Source organism: Dendrobates tinctorius, unplaced genomic scaffold, assembly GCF_039654945.1.
Source record: "Dendrobates tinctorius isolate UK_male_01 unplaced genomic scaffold, ASM3965494v1 ptg000028l, whole genome shotgun sequence".
NCBI lineage: Eukaryota > Metazoa > Chordata > Amphibia > Anura > Dendrobatidae > Dendrobates > Dendrobates tinctorius.
The window spans coordinates 71,221,848-71,240,539 of NW_027361696.1; the positions used below are offsets into that span (position 1 = coordinate 71,221,848).

The 18,692-nt window shown below is 42.3% G+C and overlaps 1 protein-coding gene across 4 annotated transcripts in view; it reads left to right on the forward strand.

Moving 5' to 3' along the window:
- The window catches only part of KIF18B (kinesin family member 18B), a 61,329-nt gene extending 50,019 nt beyond the window's left edge, over positions 1-11,310 (forward strand). For 3 of the 4 annotated variants that reach the window (XM_073570959.1, XM_073570958.1, XM_073570960.1), the window contains exons 11-16: positions 3,189-3,271; positions 4,366-4,598; positions 6,298-6,895; positions 7,263-7,361; positions 7,543-7,646; positions 8,875-11,310. In XM_073570959.1, the coding sequence (XP_073427060.1) occupies positions 3,189-3,271; positions 4,366-4,598; positions 6,298-6,895; positions 7,263-7,361; positions 7,543-7,646; positions 8,875-9,002 (1,245 nt within the window). In that variant the 3' untranslated portion in view covers positions 9,003-11,310. The remainder of the gene's footprint in view (positions 1-3,188; positions 3,272-4,365; positions 4,599-6,297; positions 6,896-7,262; positions 7,362-7,542; positions 7,647-8,874) is intronic. The other variant, XM_073570961.1, reaches the window with a different exon arrangement.
- The last annotated feature ends 7,382 nt before the right edge of the window (positions 11,311-18,692 follow it).

Sequence of the window (18,692 nt, forward strand, 5' to 3'; positions counted from 1 at the left end):
CTTTATACCATGTATGTTGAAAAAGGTCACTCGATAGGGTGACTCCTGCCTGGATCCTCTGCAAGTGCTTGGTCTGGGAAAGACATTTTTTTTCTCCTTTTTAACTCCTTCTGCAGAAGAATATGGATGAGTCGTCTCGTTTGACTTCCATCAATACTCCCATCACCACTCCTTGCAGCAATATGAGATAATAGAACAACCCTAAGGGTGGTGGAAATAGTCGCCCCCCCCCCTTCCGTAGACTGGTTTGTAATAAAGTTAAAGGAGTTTTCCACCTTCAGGGACATTTTTTTGTCTTAAATAGATGAATTTTTGGATAAAAATCATGTTTGTAATTAGGTTTCATTATAAAGTGCACCGTTTGCTTTCTATGTCCTCTGGGTTGCTGGTTGCAGAATGGGTTAACCAAGAAACCTTCAGTGAGCACTGCTATGACAGTCTAATGGAAGAGTTTGTAACTTTTGTCTTCTTTCTGAGCTCCTTGCAGCTGATTTTTGTTTTTACCACAGATCACATAAAAGTTAAATGTACCGGGAAATAAAGCCAAAACTGATTAAAATTTTTATGGCATCTCAAGTGCAAAAATTGTTTTTACCCTTAAATACATACATGTATTTGTGTTAAAAAATAGTGGCCACAAAATGGATAGGCTCAGTTAATATTTATCTATGCAGGAGGCTGGTAATGGAAATGATTGACAAATGTTGGAGGAAATGTGGCAGGTTTTCTATTGATTTGGTTAGGAAAGCTGGGTGGTAGCACACATCAAATAGCATCATAAAAAGCAAGGAGCACACAAGACAGGTCAGGGATAAAGTTGTGGGGAAGAGTAAAGCAGGGTTAGGTTATAAAACCCTGGTAAAATAAAATAAAGCCCAAGCTCTGAATGGGATCTGTAGTGGCAGCGATATTGTGATCAGCAGACTTATGCATGGACCCAGACAATAAGATTTTGCCAGATTTCATTCACCTATTGCTTAAATACCAAATTTTAAATCCATAGCATATTAGTTCTGCTGTGGATTTCATTAAAATAATCCTCACTTGCAACTAGTGCGTTTGCTCTTTTCACACAGATTTCTTTTTGCTTTTTTGCATCACATTTCTGCCTTCAATTTAAGGCGGTTAGCCAGTTTCGGAAAACTCCTCTCACTCGGCTGCAGTTAGGTTTTTAAATAATAAACTGCTTTAGTCACCCTACCTGGGGTATAGCACCCTGTGCCTGTTATTGTCTGCAGCGCTGCCTTCAACAGCACTGCAGCCAATCCATTTGAGCATCTGAGGTTAAAAATTGACTGTAGCAGTGTCAAAGTGTTGACAATAACATATACTGGAGCAATGACGGAGAATCAGTGTTGGACCTGGGTAGGATGAGTAGAGCAAACTTTTTTTTTTTATAAAGGGGGTAGTTTTCTGAAACAAGAAAATCACATGAATTCCAGACAATCAGCAAATATCACAAGGAATGTCTCTGATTATAACCTTAGCTGAACTTGCACTTACATCTTTTTGCAACCGAGCCGCTCTTACAAGACATACAGACCCTTGTTGTCCCCAGTCTTGTGACGGTGTGGGGAGGAGAAAGGCATCTACTTACCTGACTAATTTGTCCACTTGTCGCTATGCTCATGGCTACATTGCCTTTCTTATAGTCTTGTCCCGCTCCCTTTCGAAATATCGCGTGTCTGACAGTAGACCACTGCATCGGGTGACGCTGGTTATTTATTAACCAAAATATTCATAATTATTATTATTAAAACCTTTCTGTCAATTCTTCATAAATGAGAGAGAACGCAATGAATGTGCCTTAAAATGTATAATTGGCCGCTGTTCTGACAGATTTGCATGTTAATCAGACGGCACCGCCGGTGGGTTTGGGGATGCAGCTGGGACTAATAATTGGGTACATGGTGCCGCGTACCAGTGACCGGCATCATTACCAACGTGTTTCCTATTACTCCGGTTCTCCGAAGACATTTATCATTCCTGCACTGTCTCGCCTTTCCTGCTCCTACAAACACTTTTACCAGTATTGTTACACATCATTCTATTAGTGTGTGAACCCTGCCTAACGCAAAGGGACACCACATAGGTGGGGATTTAATTTGCAGCCCCCTCCCTTGTTCATTTATGGTCCTAATTACAGGCACTGTGCACTTTTACAATCATACATAGCTTCACAAATATCCTGCTGCTCTTTTTTGTATGCAGCTCCCTTGCAAACCTGGTTTATAGGGTTGTATGATGATTTAAAGGGGTTGGACACATTTTTTCTTAAATTCGTAAATGCATGCATTTGGAGCAAAAAGTCATTTTTGGAGGTGGGTTTCATTAAAATTTTTGTTCCGTTTGGCTTCTACAGCCTCCGTGTTGCACTGTTTATTGCTGGCTGCAGATCGAATTAACTGAGAATCCGTCAGTCAGCTCGCCTCCATGGTCTGGCGTGGAGTTTGTAACTTATTTGTCTTTTTTTGTGCAACTCTCAGCTGGTTTATGACCACAGACAGCATTATATTGACTGTGAAGGGAAACCAAAGAGCCTGTAAAAAACAAACGGTGCAGAATTTTTAATGAAATCCAATTGCACAAATTGTTTTTAGCCCCAAATATGTGCATTTAAGTGAAAAATAAAAAAATTTTCAACAGATGTGGACAATCCCTTTAAGCTCGGTCAGGGAGTCTGGCTATTGAAATTGGAATATGGGTGCTAAAATTTTAGAAAAATCTGACTATAGGTAACCATAATAATCGGATCTGGCACAGGGCGACAGTTGGCATGTTCATGCCCTGGCACACTGGGATCATGACTTCAGGCATGACCCCATAACCAAGGCATGAATTGCATGGTTTTTATGTATGTGTCCTGCCATTTCTGCGCTGATTACTTCCAATCTGTCAGTAATGTGACCTTTGCAGATGATCACTGATCTCCGGGGTCATGTGCCATACATACAGATTCAACGTGGAAGCCCTTGATTGGCTGTAGTGGTCAGTTGGCTGATAGATGGGACACTATCACCCTAAAGACCCCCAAGGTGTCTGGAGATTCAGCGGTAAACATTTGCAATTTATTTATTTTTCAACATTACCTTACCTGGGACAGTTTTTGTAAAATTCTGGAAAATCTCTTTTAATAGTCTGTATTTTGCCTCTTTTATTTACCGTATTTTTTTTTTTTTTTTTTATAGGATTCTGGGTCTGAGAGCTTTGAAAGTGGAGCTGGAGAGAGCAATAGTCTCCTGCTAGGTCCCCACCATCAGAACACAGAAAAGTAAGTGGCTTAGAAAAGTCATCATGTTCTTTTCATACAGTAATAATATTTTCTGCAGTCAGTCACTCACGATAAAAGCTTGAAATCGGTAGCCACTGGTTTTCTTTTGTTAGCCAGGGCTGAATTTCAGAAAATGCAGAACAGAAGTGAACAGGTGGGTGCGTTCCTGTAAACTCAGGTTAATGTATATGATCCAGAACTTTATCCAGTGCTCAGTTTACATTGGACGAAGTTATGAGTTTATATCTGCCCTTACTGCTGTAATATATGTAACTTTTTACTTATTCCTTGAGGGCTATTCCTATACCTATCACTATGATATGCCATCACTTGAAGTGAGCCTGTCAGTAGTGGCTAATTTTTTTTGCTCTTTTAATCCTGCTGCTCCCCTCACTATTCTTCTTTTTTTTTTTTTTTTTTTTTTTTTTTTTTTTTTTCTAAATTTTCAAACTGTTCCAAAGCTATCTGCCTTTTTACCAAAGGGGAATTGTTCACCGGATCCTCTGGGGTGTGTCTTTAGGCTGCTGTGCATAATTAGCCTGTGAGCCACACCCCTAAAGAACATAAATATTAGAATTAAAAGGCCCATATCTCAGGAACTGTATGGTGGATTTTTATTTTTTTTAATAAATTAATATATATTTCCAGGTGGCCAGAAACAATGTGAAAGCAACGCAGCTATATTCTCAATGATCGTTGGAGGTCTGAACTCTAGGACCCCGCTGATTCTAAGAGATGGCATAACCTAGCGATACATTATTGCTTCCAGACACTGGAGCTCCTTTAATAATCATATAATATAGTCTTCTGCCATTTTTTGAATATTTGTGTTTGATTTCCTCACTTTTCCTCCGCTTGCTGTCAGCAAATAGAAACATTCATGTTTACATCCTGACGTTGGAGATGCACTAAAATCAGCACTTGCATTTAGGATGTATTTATGTTGCAGTACAAAAAAAAGTTTGTATTTACAGCACTTTTTCCAACATTGAGCATAATGTGCAACCAATTAACTCCCATGTATTTTGTGCAGTTTAAAAAGCATGTTTACCATAAGGTGTGATCGCAACCTTAAAGTTCTTATCTGTTCCCAGACTGGTCACTGCCCTCCTGAATGTTGCGCGCAGGCAGCATACCATCCTGAAACATGCCAACCTGCAGACCACGGAAATGGATGCAGAGCTGCAAGCACTGGAGCTGTTAATCGCGGGGGATCGAGGGGTCACAGATACAACACCCACAGAGAGAGAGCAAAAAGCAGATGTGTATGAAGAATACAGCAGTAAAAACCTCAAAGAAGGCGAGTGTTGGATGCCACCAATGAAGGGTGAGCTTGGCGTTGGAAGCGGATTCTGGGAAATGCAATAAATGCATATGCACCAGGATAACTGAGGGGAAGTCACCTCTGATTCTGCCGGGCTCTGCAAAGCTGGTGGCAGCTGTTCCCGCGGCAGCTATAGATCACGGCTCTGCGTGCGCTCACTTTTGTATTTGTTGTTTGTCTTCGCTTCTGATGACACTTTTATTTTCGGATTTGCTTTTCATTTATAATGCTCCATTTGCAATGATGGCTGCAAAGCCATAAAATGTTCCCTTCCCACTGGAGCAAAACCAAACTCTCTGGCCCGTATAAGTCCGGGTGTAGATGAGCCGAGACTTTTAGGTCATGTAGAATTATTATTTATTACGGCAGATTAACATGCCACAAGCCGAAGCAGAGGGAATCTGACAAGAAAATGAGGATTATTTATATTCATATTCTGCTGCTTTATTCTATAGTTGATAACTTAGCTTGGGGCGCTGCAAGCAGCAAATAAAAAGACAATACCACCTCTTTGTCTAAACAATAAAATAATAATTATAAATATTTGCGCTAAAAAATGTGTCCTAAAGTCCGAAGATAAACGTCCTAAAATTTAACATGCAAGGCCCATAAAAAATATAATAAAGATAGAGCACTAATGTGCCTAGAGAAATAAACTCAGGATAATTTAAAAAAAAAAAAAAAAAGGAGTACACAATTATATTAACCAGACAAGTACCTTTCAACACCAGGATAGGGCCATGTTCAGACGGTGCTCTGTAGTCCCAATGCAAGGCTAAATGCGCAGAGTAGCTGCTTCCACTGGGAGCCAAAGGTCCTTGTGCTGAAGAAATGTCCCGTTGTAATCCAAGTAAAAAATATATCCAAAATCAGTATCGAGGGTTAAATGATGAAGTGCCCCTAATGTGATGGCAGGTAAAGGACGATGCCCCGGCCGGTGACAATCGCCCACCTTGTTAGCAAAATCACACCGCTGCACAGCGACAGAAGTGCTGTGTAGGAGCTGAAAGCCGGCAAGGAACAGGACCTTGCATGACGTCACAATCACGTGATAGGTCACGTGATCAGCTAAGGAGCGCTGGAAGGACCAAATTTCCTACGCGTTTCAGAAGACTACAGCTTCCTTCGTCAGGGATGGACTTTGTCTCAGAGATAGCGCTTAAAAACCTGCCCCACATACAGAGGAATATTGACCATTAAAAGCAAATAATTCTATTTCACTATTTAGTCCATTTGGCATTAAAGTATTCATTTTGAATATCCACTCGCTTTCTTCTTTGGACATTTGATTGATTAATATAGTTTTCCTTTTTTTTTTTTTTTTTTTTTAAATTATCCTGAGTTTATTTCTCTAGGCACATTAGTGCTCTATCTTTGTTTATTATACTTTTTATGGGCCTTGCATGTTATATTTTAGGACGTTTATCTTCGGACTTTATTCTATAGTTGTTGTGCAAGACAGAAATTTGTATTTTAGGCATGGACGCTTTTAAAAAAACAAAAAAGGACATAATCAAGTGGATTCTGCGCCGACTATGGAAGCGGTGTGTCTCCAACTGGAAGTCACAGGACCGCTGATTGACTGCAGCGGTCGGGTGACTAGAAGAGCACGTCATCAGATGTTTCTGATATGTCAGGAATGGAGATGAATCCCACATTAAATAGAATCCTAACATATACTTTGTTTTTCGTTGTATTTTAGATATTTTTCCAGATATTAAGATTGAGGAACCAGTTGTCCAAGCACCTGCTACTAGAAAAAGGCAGCCAGCGAAACGCAGCCGCCAGGCACTTCTTCCAGACACCAGCCCCACGCTTCGCAGCCCTGTGGTGCCAATGAAAAGGAGAAGACAAGATACCCACACCCCATCTAAATCCAGCCCAGTCCTCCCCAGCACCCCAGAGGTTCAGGCCAAAATACTAAGAAAATCCTCCATCCCCAGCCGTCCAAACCTGAGATCTAGTGCCCAGCTGCTTTCCAATAAAGCCCCTGACGTCCCTGGCTCCAGTCAGTCTAAGCTGTCCTTCTGCACTCCAAAGCAGCTCTCTCAAACCACCCCGAGCGTGCTCTCTCAGCCACTCACAAAGGGCCGAGTACCGCTGGGAACGTCTACCCTCCAGAACAGCGCCATGCTGCCTGCAGCAGCTCTCAATGTCAGGGACATGAACACCACATTCGACTTGTCTGAAGACGCCTGGATGACATCCAAGAGGGGCAAACCTGTCACTTCTGGACCCTCTGATTTCCCTGACTGGGAAAACGTTGGATTATCACAGATTGACTGCACGTTTGTAAAAAGGTTGGTAATTAATCAGAAATTAATTTTATACTGGATAAAAGAAAATCTTTTGGGTGTCATGTTTGGTAAAAAAAAAAAAAATTAGGCCATCTTCCTTCTTCAGGAGTACACCGCTCCCGTCTCCCTGCCTTGCTAGGGGCGGTATGCTACTAATGATTGACAGGTTAGATCAGCGACATGGTCAAGCTTGCTAGCCCGAACTGCGGTTCTACAATGCTTGTAATTGCTGGCTTCTTGCCCAGCAGACTTGCCACTGCTGATATACTGCAGAGGTGGCCGGAACAAGCAGTACACAATAAAATGTAAAAATTCCTCCATTTTGGAGAACAGAAGGGAGGTAATAATGAAAGTCTCCTGTTAATTACAGCTCGGAGATTCCTGTGTTTAGCACAAAGGGCCCCACGTCGTCTTCTTCATGTGCTTCAAGTATGAAGACGTACTCTCAGAGAAGGAGGCGATCTATGAGGTGAGTGCTCAGTGAGTAAGTAACCCGTTACATGGGCCTGCCACTAATGTATTTGGGTGTTTTCACTTTGACTTTCAACATCTACCTGATCCGGTGTATTCAGTAATGATCCAGACCACAAATACTCTCCGATGTGTCGTCCACTTCCTCACGTGCCTCACAAATGTCTGTTCTCCTCCAGCGCCTCTTCCGCCCGCGTGGGCAGCGGGACGATCAGCCAAAGTCGTATTGCCAGGTTGCAGCTGAGCACAACAAAGCCGCTACAACGGCCGCCGACCATTGCAGGTGAGTGGGTTTGTTTTCTGATTTTAAAGCCAACATATTGTTCCTGACTACAATCCTCGCAGCGGAACTGGTGATTGCTCTGCCGCGTGGTACGCTGAAGAGGGAAACGCGCCAACATTAAACCATCCAATTGTGGATGTCATCCCGCCCAGTAAGCGTAGAACACTTCCATTGCTTCTTGTGAGATTATGTTGCACGTCATTTTTGTACACAGTTGGCAACTTTTTTTTTATTATTTTTCAGTCGCTCATTTCACTCTTCTAAACAGTGAACACAATCTCTAAAAAAATTTGCAATAATTTACCGCGTGGATTGGATTTTATTTAATGTGCGCAGCAAGGCACAGGCACTTCTTACTCCCGCGGCCTTCAGGTTAATGTTAGCCGCTACTGGATAATGCCCTTAGTGTACTAGATAAAAAAAAATCTTGTTTATGTCATGTGATCACTGCAGCTGCCTGACCGAACAGTGCGTGCTGCAGCCCATCAGCAGTTGCCGATAGGCTGCAGCACTAACGTAACAAACTATCAAAAGGCGCTGATGTGCTGCAGCACTAACGTAACATAAACTATTAACAGGCGCCGATGGGGCTGCAGAGCTAACGTAACATAAACTATCAACAGGCACCGATGGGCTGCTGCACTAACATGACATAAACTATTAACAGGCACCGATGGGCTGCTGCACTAACGTGACATAAACTATTAACAGGTGCCGATGGGCTGCAGCACTAGCGTAACATAAACTATTAACAGGTGCCGATGGGCTGCTGCACTAACGTGTCATAAACTATTAACAGGCGCCAATGGGCTGCAGCACTAACGTAACATAAACTACTAACAGGCACCGATGGGCTGCTGCACTAACGTGACATAAACTATTAACAGGCGCCGATGGGCTGCAGCACTAACGTAACATAAACTACTAACAGGCACCGATGGGCTGCTGCACTAACGTGACATAAACTATTAACAGGCGCCGATGGGCTGCAGCACTAACGTAACATAAACTACTAACAGGCACCGATGGGCTGCTGCACTAACGTGACATAAACTATTAACAGGCGCCGATGGGCTGCAGCACTAACGTGACATAAACTATTAACAGGCGCCGATGGGCTGCACTTTTTACGGTTCCGTCAGACTACTTTAATGCATTTTTTTGCATTTCGTATTCTTACTGTGATTCTCGTTTTTGCAATATTTCTAATTGTAACTTCTCCTCCCAGAGAAAATATCCTGCAGCCCCAGGAGGCAAAATACCAAGAAGACAGGAAAAGGGACTGTGGCCTTTGGCCGATCATTAGGAGGCGCCCCGATGACTCGATTAATGCATCTGACAGCAACCAGGACATGAAGATTTCTTGCTGTCCGAATACTCGCCAGCCCCCATACCTCAGATGTCTCGCCACTCGTCTTTGCCTCCTCTCCGCTTTTATTCTACAATACCGACTTTCTTGCACTTAAACGGGTTTAACAGGAGCAATGCCTCACTTGGAATCCCCGCCACCAAATGTTCTTGGTAGATGTCTGCCGCCATACTTTTTAGATTGTTGGCAGCACTCTGTATGTATATATTCCTGAATTCTACAGTCATACATGGCTAGGTTCAATTTTAGCTTTATTTGTAGAAAAAATGTAAACTTTTTGAAAACTTTTTTTTTTTTTTTTTTTTTGCTGCAAACTGCACAGTTTAGTGGAAGCCAGTGCTCGTTTTTATGCATCCTATCCTTGTGAAAGTGCAAACTGTATGAGGACCAATGATCGTTACCAGGATCGTTCGTCTCCATATGATTGTCGGTGGCGCGTCACTGCTTATAGGGGAAGATGTGCTGTCGACGCGATCAGCCGGTGACTGCCATGTATACACATGTGCAGTGATCGGGAACTTTTCATTATACAACTAATGGAAAACTAGATCTGCTCCCATCTAGAGATGAGCAATTCGATTGCAGTCTGTCTGGTTCTTCATGGCTGCCCGTTGACACTTCTGCGTCTGGGATTCTCTGCTGTTTACTATGTCATGACACCCACAAAACTGACTATCTGCTACCACAAAAGAGCGGACCAAGGCGGCAAAAAATCGGATTGCTAACCTCAATTCTTAATTCATGTGTATTGATTGGACATTATGATGTATCGACCACTCATCTCCACTGCGGGGAAGCAGTGCTCGAGATCCATTCCCATCCCTTTGTCCTGGGATGCATCCATAGGGGAATTTGTTTAATTCTTAGGGTCATAGATCAGCGCTGGGCAAATGATAATGTCTATCAGACACGATGCCCTATACAGTCATTCCAAAAATCAACCATATCCGAACAGGGTCCACAATGATGGAAGTCTCTTTCTGAGCTCTTCCAAGTATAAACTGGTGCAAAAGAGGAAATTAATATCTGCAGCTCTGCTAGTCTTCTCCTTGATCCACTCCTGCTATGTTGTCCTCCACATTCATGAGTGCCTGCTATTTCTCACCACTGATTTGACAACTTTTCTAGCTATGCACAGTGCAGAAAGCTATCAATCAGTGTTGCAACAGGGTTATACAGAACTGAGAGGACTAGCAGATCTGCAGCAGAGAAGAGTGATTTTATCAAAACTAAAACAAAAAGCCGAGTAAGTGACACATCGCTGGAATCAGGGACTCTGCCCTCAGATTAGGACGTAATCCGAGTGTCAGATTGCCTTTCAGTTATATTTTAATACTAATTAATTGATATTTATCATGATAGGTATTGATATTCTTATATCCCATAGGTGCTTTCCTACTATCGACATTCATAGGGGGACTTCTAGGTTTGTTAATATGACCGCTATTGTCGTTGCTCAGCATCTTAAAGTGGACTCTCCATATATTTTCTTTTTTTTTTTTTTTAATGCCTTTACATTTTAAACCTATATATATAGTAAGTAAGAAACCGTTCACGTAATACATAATTTATATTTAATGTCTTTAGGATTTTTTTTTTTTTTTAAGACCAACATTTGCAGTTTAATTTTTTAATTCTCAGTTTTCTTTATACTAAGCTGTTCTTCATGTGATAACTTTTCTGGCTGCCTGCAGCCACCACTAGAGGGAGCTCACTGTATGTCTTATAATGGAGTTCAAAGTATACATTGCACACGGTGAGCTCCCCCTGATGGTGGCTGCAGGCGGCCACACTTGTGACATTATACTGCTGTATAGTTGGCAGCTATAAAGATCTAAACTGAGAAATTGGCAAAGTAACCATAATGAAATTCCAGATTTATACAGCGGATAACATTTTTTTTTAATAAATATTCTGAAATTTGAGTCTTGTAAGATGTTATAACCGTATCTCATCAACGGCCCGACCAAAAAAAAGTAAATAAATAAAGGTTTACATGTGTAACCACTCCGCTGGACGTCCTCGGTCTGTGGTGTGTGCTGTTCCATGACTGACATGGAGAGATGTCTGTGTATATTATCTGGGCATTAGTCACGTGTTTCGCTTCCTCTAAATCCATTTTGTAATCCGTCTAATTTTTGTAAACTTTTTAATTTTTCCTGTGTTTTGTAAATATTTTACTGTAAATCCCTCATGGCCAGTTTACAAATGTTGCTTTCCATGTATATCTGACCGCTGTTTTGTGCATATGTTTCAAGTATTTGCTTGGATAAATCTTATGCATATTTTACAATATTTACTGTGTTTTTTGTCTTTTTGATTATTTTTATAGAGACAGAATATTTAACCCCTTTACTCCCAAGGGTGGTTTACATGGTAATGACCGGGCCAATTTTTACAATTCTGAAAACTTTGAAAATGTTGCAATTTTCCAACTTTGAATTTTTATGCCCTTAAATCACAGCGATATGGCACACAAAAAACTTAATAAGTAACATTTCCCACATGTTTACTTTACATCAGCACAATTTGGGAACCAAAATTTTTTTTTGTTAGGAAGTTATAAGGGTTAAAAGTTGACCAGCGATTTCTCATTTTTACAACACCATTTTATTTTTACGGACCACATCACATTTGAAGTCACTTTAAGGGGTCTATATGATAGAAAATACCCAAAAGTGACACCATTCTAAAAACTGCAACCCTCAAGGTGCTCAAATCCACATTCAAGAAGTTTATTAACCCTTCAGGTGCTTCACAGGAATTTTTTGAATGTTTAAAAATGAACATTTAACTTTTTTTCACAAAAAAATTACTTCAGGGTTTTATTTTACCAAGGGTAACAGGAGAAATTGGACTGGAAAAGTTATTGTGCAATTTTTCCTGAGTACGCCGATACCTGATATGTTGGGGGGAACCACTGTTTGGGCGCATGGCAGAGCTCGGAAGGGAAGGAGCGTCTTTTTATAATTTTATATAAAAAATAATTATTTTGCATCACTCTATTCTGCGAGCTATAACTTTATTTTTTCGCTGATGACGCTGTGTGGCGGCTCGGTTTTTGCGGGACAAGATGACGTTTTCAGCAGTACCATGGTTATTTATATCCGTCTTTTTGATCATGCGTTATTGCACTTTTTGTTTGGCGGTATGATGATAAAGCTTTATTTTTTGCTTCGTTTTTTATTTTTTAAGGGGTTCCGTGGGACAGTTTTATAGGGCGGGTCGTTACGGACGCGGCGATACCAAATATGTGTATTTTTATTGTTTTGTTTTTTCAAAAAATGAATTTATTAGAGAATTTTTTTTTTTTTTTTTAACTTTATTACATTGTCCCAGGGGGGACATAACTGTCATGTGACAGATCACTGATCTGTCACATCACAGATCGCTGTGACAGATCAGCGATCTGTCATAGGCAGTGCTGCAGGCTTCCTCATGCCGGCGCTTTGATGGCATGTGGAAGCTGCCTCCCTGCAGGCCTCCGAAGGTCCTGCCGCCATTTTGGATTCGGGGACCTGCAGGGAAGGAGACCCCCGCAGCAGCGCTGCACATCGCGCTGCTGTGGGGGTCTCAGGGAAGCACGGAGGGAGCCCCCTCCCGATGCTTCCTTAAACCCCCGGTACACTGCGATCGTGTTTGATCGCAGTGTGCCCGGGGTTAATGTGTCGGGGGGCGGTCCGTGACCGCCCCTGACACATAGTGCCGGGTGTCAGCTGTGATAACCAGCTGACACCCGGCCGCGATCAGCTGCGCTCTCCCCGTGAGCGCAGCTGATCGCGCTAGACGTACTATTCCGTCCTTGGGACTTAGGTCCCAGGTCACATGGATGGAATTGTACGTCTAATGTAGGAAAGGGGTTAAAAAAAAAATCCAGAAAATCACATTGTATGGTTTTTACATAATTAATTTGCATTTTATTGCATGGAATAAGTATGTGATACATTAGAAAAACAGAACTTAATATTTGGTCCAGAAAACTTTGTTTGCAATTACAGAGGTCAGACGTTTCCTGTCGTTCTTGACCAGGTTTACACACACTGCGGCAGGGATTTTGACCCCCTCCTCCATACAGATCTTCTCCAGATCTTTCAGGTTTTGGGGCGGCTGCTGGATAATGAGTTTCAGATCCCTCCAAAGGTCTTCTATTGAGTTCAGGTCTGGGGACTGGCTATAGGACCTTGAAATGCTTCTTACGGATTGAAAAAATCTGATGTTGCGGGTTGTAATAATCACCTAGGCAAGTTATCAATCCAACTATTTTTTTATTCGTTACAGCTATAGTCTTACAGCAGTTTCGGGTACATGGTCACAATGCAATGTCTCTAGTCCACAAGGTCCCATCCTGGGGCCGATAGATCCACTGCCCCTCACCAGGTGACACCCACAGTCTCCTAGCTTTTAATTAGCCCAAAGCTGTTTTATCTCCTGCCAGTATAGACTATAGTCAAAGTCCATGCACCATACCATGACCATAGCACATGTCTCCCACTCCAGCCAGCAATAACGGTAATTAAGATAGTTCCTCACATCCAGACGATAAATATCACGACCGTAGCACATGTATCAAGCTCCAGCCAACAACCACATATAGTACAATCCCAAACAGGCTTCTCCAAACGTCTTTGTGGGTTCAGTGATGGGCAGAAGAGCAGATCTGAATTCCACCAGATGGAGCCATGGTTCCTTGGGCTGTTGTTGAAGATAGTCTCTTTTCAGAGGGTGTCAGAGACTTTTTATATCCACAGCTCCCATTCAGGACATTTCCACAGGATTGGAGGAAGGTAGGAAGAGGCGATCCTTTATTGTTCAAATAATCTGCATATTTATCCTAAGTTGTGCAGGTTAGTAAACTGCAATGGGCTGATGCAATGCGTAATCAGGATGCATTTACAAATTAATATACAAGTCAATATACAGTAGTCTCATATTATCATTGGATCAATTGAGGCCTCTGAGGCACTATCAAGAGTAATGGAATAATTGCTTTTAACTTTTATCTTATGTATATATAAGATCCAACCAGCTTGTCTTACTCTGCTTACTGACACAGAATGGAAGCATTGATTCCAGAGGCTGAACATTTTCCAGGTGAAATTAGTGCAAGTAAACTGATGAGCAAGCAAATCTCTAATGAAAACAACAATAAGTTTGACATAACCGATGCTCAGTGCTGGAAAAAGTCAGCATCCCTTAGTCATGGATTCTGTTCTACGTCCAGTGGTCTTAAGAACTAGGCCAGCTCCTCACATGGATGCACTCCTTTGTTGGCCTGGCTGTGTGTTTCAGGTCATTGTCATGTTGGAAGACCCAGCCACGACCCATCTTACTGAGGGAAGGATGTTGTAATCCAAAATCTCGCAATACATGACCCCATCCATTCTCCCATCAATGCGGAGTAGTTGTTCTGTCCTCTTTGAAGAAAAGCAAACCCAAAGTATGATGTCTCCACATTATGCTTCACGGTTGTGACGGTGTTCTTGGAGTTGTACTCTTCAAACACGTCAAGTGGAGTTGATACCTAAAAGTTCTATTTTGGTCTCATCTGACCATATGACCTTCTCCCATGCTTCCTCTGGATCATCCAGATGGTCATTGGTGAGCTTCAAACAGGCCTTGGACATGTGCTAGGATGAGCAGGAGGACCTTGTGTGCCCTGCAGGATTTTAATCCATTACATCATAGTGTGTTACAAATTGTAATGTTGGAGACTGTGGTCCCAGCTCCCTTCAGATCATTGACCGGGTCCTCCTATGTAGTTTTGGGCTGATTCCTGACATTTCTCAGAATGATCCTTATCCCACTAGGTGAAATCTTGCATGGAGCCCCAGTGTTAGGCGTCAGGTTTCTGCGTCTGCTCTGCAGGAATCTAGAGCCTCACATTCTGCGGTCTCCTGCTGTCTTTCTACTACAGAGGAGATTACTTTGCAGCTGACCGCTCCAGAGACTAAGTCCCTCTGTGCTCCTATTGGGCATGCTCACGAGACGATCTCCCATTGGAGATCGGGAGTCATGTGCCCAGGTCCTGTTCCAGATCTCATTGGTCCATCTCGGAGATCTGGAAGGTCCCACACGGCTATAAAAAGCGCGCATGGCCGTTCCGCCATGCGCTAGTATAGACTATACTTGCTATGTGTGAATGGTGACGGATGTGTGACTCTGGTGACTGACACATTTGAAACCCCTTCCCTCTGATATTACGCATGGTGATAGGGAATTAGTTTAGTAGTCAGCGCCAGTCAGTGGCAAGCCTTAAGCCACTGTGCTCACCGCTACGCTAGCTTCCGACATCGCGCTTGCCTTCCAGCCTTGTTGTCGAGCGGCAGTGTCCTACGCCGCGCTGCAGTTGCAGCCCCCCTTGGCGCTCGCAGTAGCGACGCCGCACACGGTAGGGCTAGAAGGACGCAGCTCCTCTGTCTTAGGGCCTCCTCCTGTGACCATATACCGTGTGTGCATTTTGACTGAACTCTGTGACACTAACAGGTTCAGTGTTCTTTGTGTTTTGTGTTGCGGCGTCTCTGTGTGTGAACAGAGCCCACTCTGCGCACTACGGGTGAAGTTGAACCCATGCGCATTATACCACCATATTGCTCCTGTCATCACTCGGCAGCGGTTGTAACACCTACTGCACGGTGGGCCCCGAGCGGCGAACGCACTTTATTATCAATTTTATTTAGTGCGTTCCGCCGTTCCTAACACCCAGACTGAGGAAGACTGACAGTCATCTTGTGTTTCTTCCATTTTATAATTATTATGCCAAGAGATGTTGCCTTCTCACCAAGCTGCTTGCCTATTGTCCTGTAGCCGATCCCAGCCTTGTGAAGATCTAAAATTTTGTCACTTGAGTCCTTAGATAAGCTCTTTGGTCTTGGCCGTGGTGGAGAGGTTGGAATGTGATTGATTGAGTGTGTGGACAGGTGTATTTTATATAGGTAACAAGTTCAATTCAGGTAATGAGTGCAGAGTAGGAAGCTTCTTAAAGAAAAACTGACAGGTCTGTGAGAGCCAGAATTCTTGCTGGTTGGTAGGTGATCAAATACTTATTTCATGCAATAAAATGCAAATTAATTATGTAAAAATCATACAATGTGATTTTCAGTTTTTTTATTTTTAGATTGTCTCATGGTTGAAGTGTACTTACGATAAAAATTACAGACCTCTCCATTCTTTATAGTTGGGAAAACCTGCAAAAACGGCAGTGTATCAAATACTTATTTTCCTCACTATCTCCACCAGGGTCTTCCCACTGTTAACTTGATTGTATCAAGCCATAAGGATTCTGGTCTTCCTCTTCACCTTGTTTCTTCTATTCTTCCGACAATGATGTCATTCAGTGATTAGACTCATCATGGGAAGAGAGCAAAGTAGACAAGTCTTAGCTTGGTGATCCTTGTTTTGAGTGACATGTCTGGCTTGATTTGTTCCAAAATTGATTTGTTTGCTCTTTTTGCCATCCTTGGTATTGATAACATCCTTCTCCAGCACCACATTTCAAAGGCATCAATTCTATTTCTGTCTTGTTTATTTTTTCGTCCAGGTTTCGCATCCATATGTCACCACAGTAAAAACCAGACTTTCTGCAAGCCGCCATTGAAATGTTTCTCAAATTGAAGACCTTGTCCAGTGACTTCATTGTTGATTTGCCCAAAGCTATTCTATTGACTTTGCTGCATCTTCAGTGATCCTTGATTCGAGTAGGTTGAAGTCCTGTACAACTTCCAGTTTGTCGCAGTCCATCTCCAATGTGTCCCGTTCAAATCTGGCAGCAGTCAATATCTTTTAATTCTTTGTGTTGAGTAGCAATCCCACATTCGAGCTTTCTATCTGGACGCTCTGTAATAAGTCCTTCATTCCATCTCCACTTGTTGCTATCAATGTTGTGTCATCTTCGTATTTAAGATTGTTGGTGATTTGTTCAGTAACTTTGATTCCTTGAATCTTTTTTGGCAAGTCCAGCCTTCATGAAAATGGTGACCGGGTGCAGCCTTGTCTGACGGCTCCCTCTACTGTGAACCATGCCGTGTTGCTTCTTGGTCGATGTAAAGGTTCCCTAATGAGACTGATCAGATGGTTCGGCACACACACATCCTTCAAGATATTCCAAAGTTTCTGGTGATCAACAAAGTCGAAGGCTTTTTTTTAAATTACATTTTGTGCTGAACAGTAATTACTCAGCCCAAGAAACTGAGATTCTGGAGCTGACTTTTCCCATCCTGATACCTGTCCATTGCAGTTTCATGGAGAATCGCCAAATACAATGATGTCCCTACATCCTACACACACTATTCCAGGGGTGGATGTATAGAGAAGCATAATCTGAAGCTCCTGGATTCCACTGCCACTTTCCAACAGGACCCCCAATTACCATGTAGTCTTATGTGTTAGAATGGCCTTTTGACCTCTTCAGATATCACATCCAACGTGTCACTGCTACATCTTCGGATGTAGATATTGTTGTATTTTGGGATTAGGAATCACATGTATGATTGCTGGAAGTCTGACCACAGATCACAGGGATAATGGCAGTAATGAATGTTACTACAACCCCTAACTCCAGCTTAGATGTTTCTAGGATTGTGCTCACAGCCTGTGAAAACATAACCAAGCTTGGGATTTCGAATAATCTCCCGGATTTTCCAGAGTGTTTGTTTCTTTTATACCCTTCATAAATAGAGGTGTTTTGTACATAACTTTACTGCAAAACCAGTAAGACCTTCCTTGAATCTACCCAGCTGAACAATTTTGTTGCAACATGCTCTTGTGTAAACTACCATTCCAGGTGAAATTTGGTAGGCCTGAAGACATTAACCCCTTAATTCTAATATACATCACTGGTCTATGAGATTGATGCTCACAAATGTGCACCAATGTTCACAAAGACACAAAATGAAATTTTCTCTAAAAAGAAAGTATAATAGAATCCTCTGTAAGAGTCCAGCAATATACGACGCATGCGCAGTGCGAAGATTAAATCAGTGCCAGTAGACATCCTATCTTTGCGCATGCGCTGAATACTTATGCACTCACCTTAGGAATTTTCTCCAGCTAAGATATGGGAGTAGCCTCTTTACGCTGTTTGTGTAACTCAGACACTAATTGGAGTGATGCCAACAGCATAGCTCAATTTGTGACACTATGAAACTCAAATTCATTTTTATGGGAGTTACTCAACCATCATAGGGCGGCTGTTTTTGGGACTTCTCCTCTGTTGGCCAGGACCTAAAAGTCCCATTTCAGCCATTCAAGGGATTCTATCAGCTTATTTTTGCTATTTAATCTGAGGGCAGTTTAATAGAAGGCAAGGAAGCCTGATTACAAGGATGTGTCTCTTATTAGGTTTTTTGCTCTGGTTTCAATACAATCAGTGATTTATCAGCAGGAGAGTATCACTGCAGGACTAGGTCTCAGATGCAGCCCAATCAGGTTTATCTGTATAACCCCGCCTCGACTGATAGCTTCTTGACAATGTATACAGGAAGCTGCCAATCAGGGGTGTTGGCACGGTTTTACACCACTCAGCCTTCTGATCACTGTTCCATCTAGAACAGCAGAGAAAATAGATTCTATCAAAACTGCACCAATCAGCCCAGTAAGTAACACAGCATCGGAATCAGAGTCTCTGCCCCTACATTATGCTGCTCTCAGATTACATAGCAAAAACATGCTGACTAGAGTTG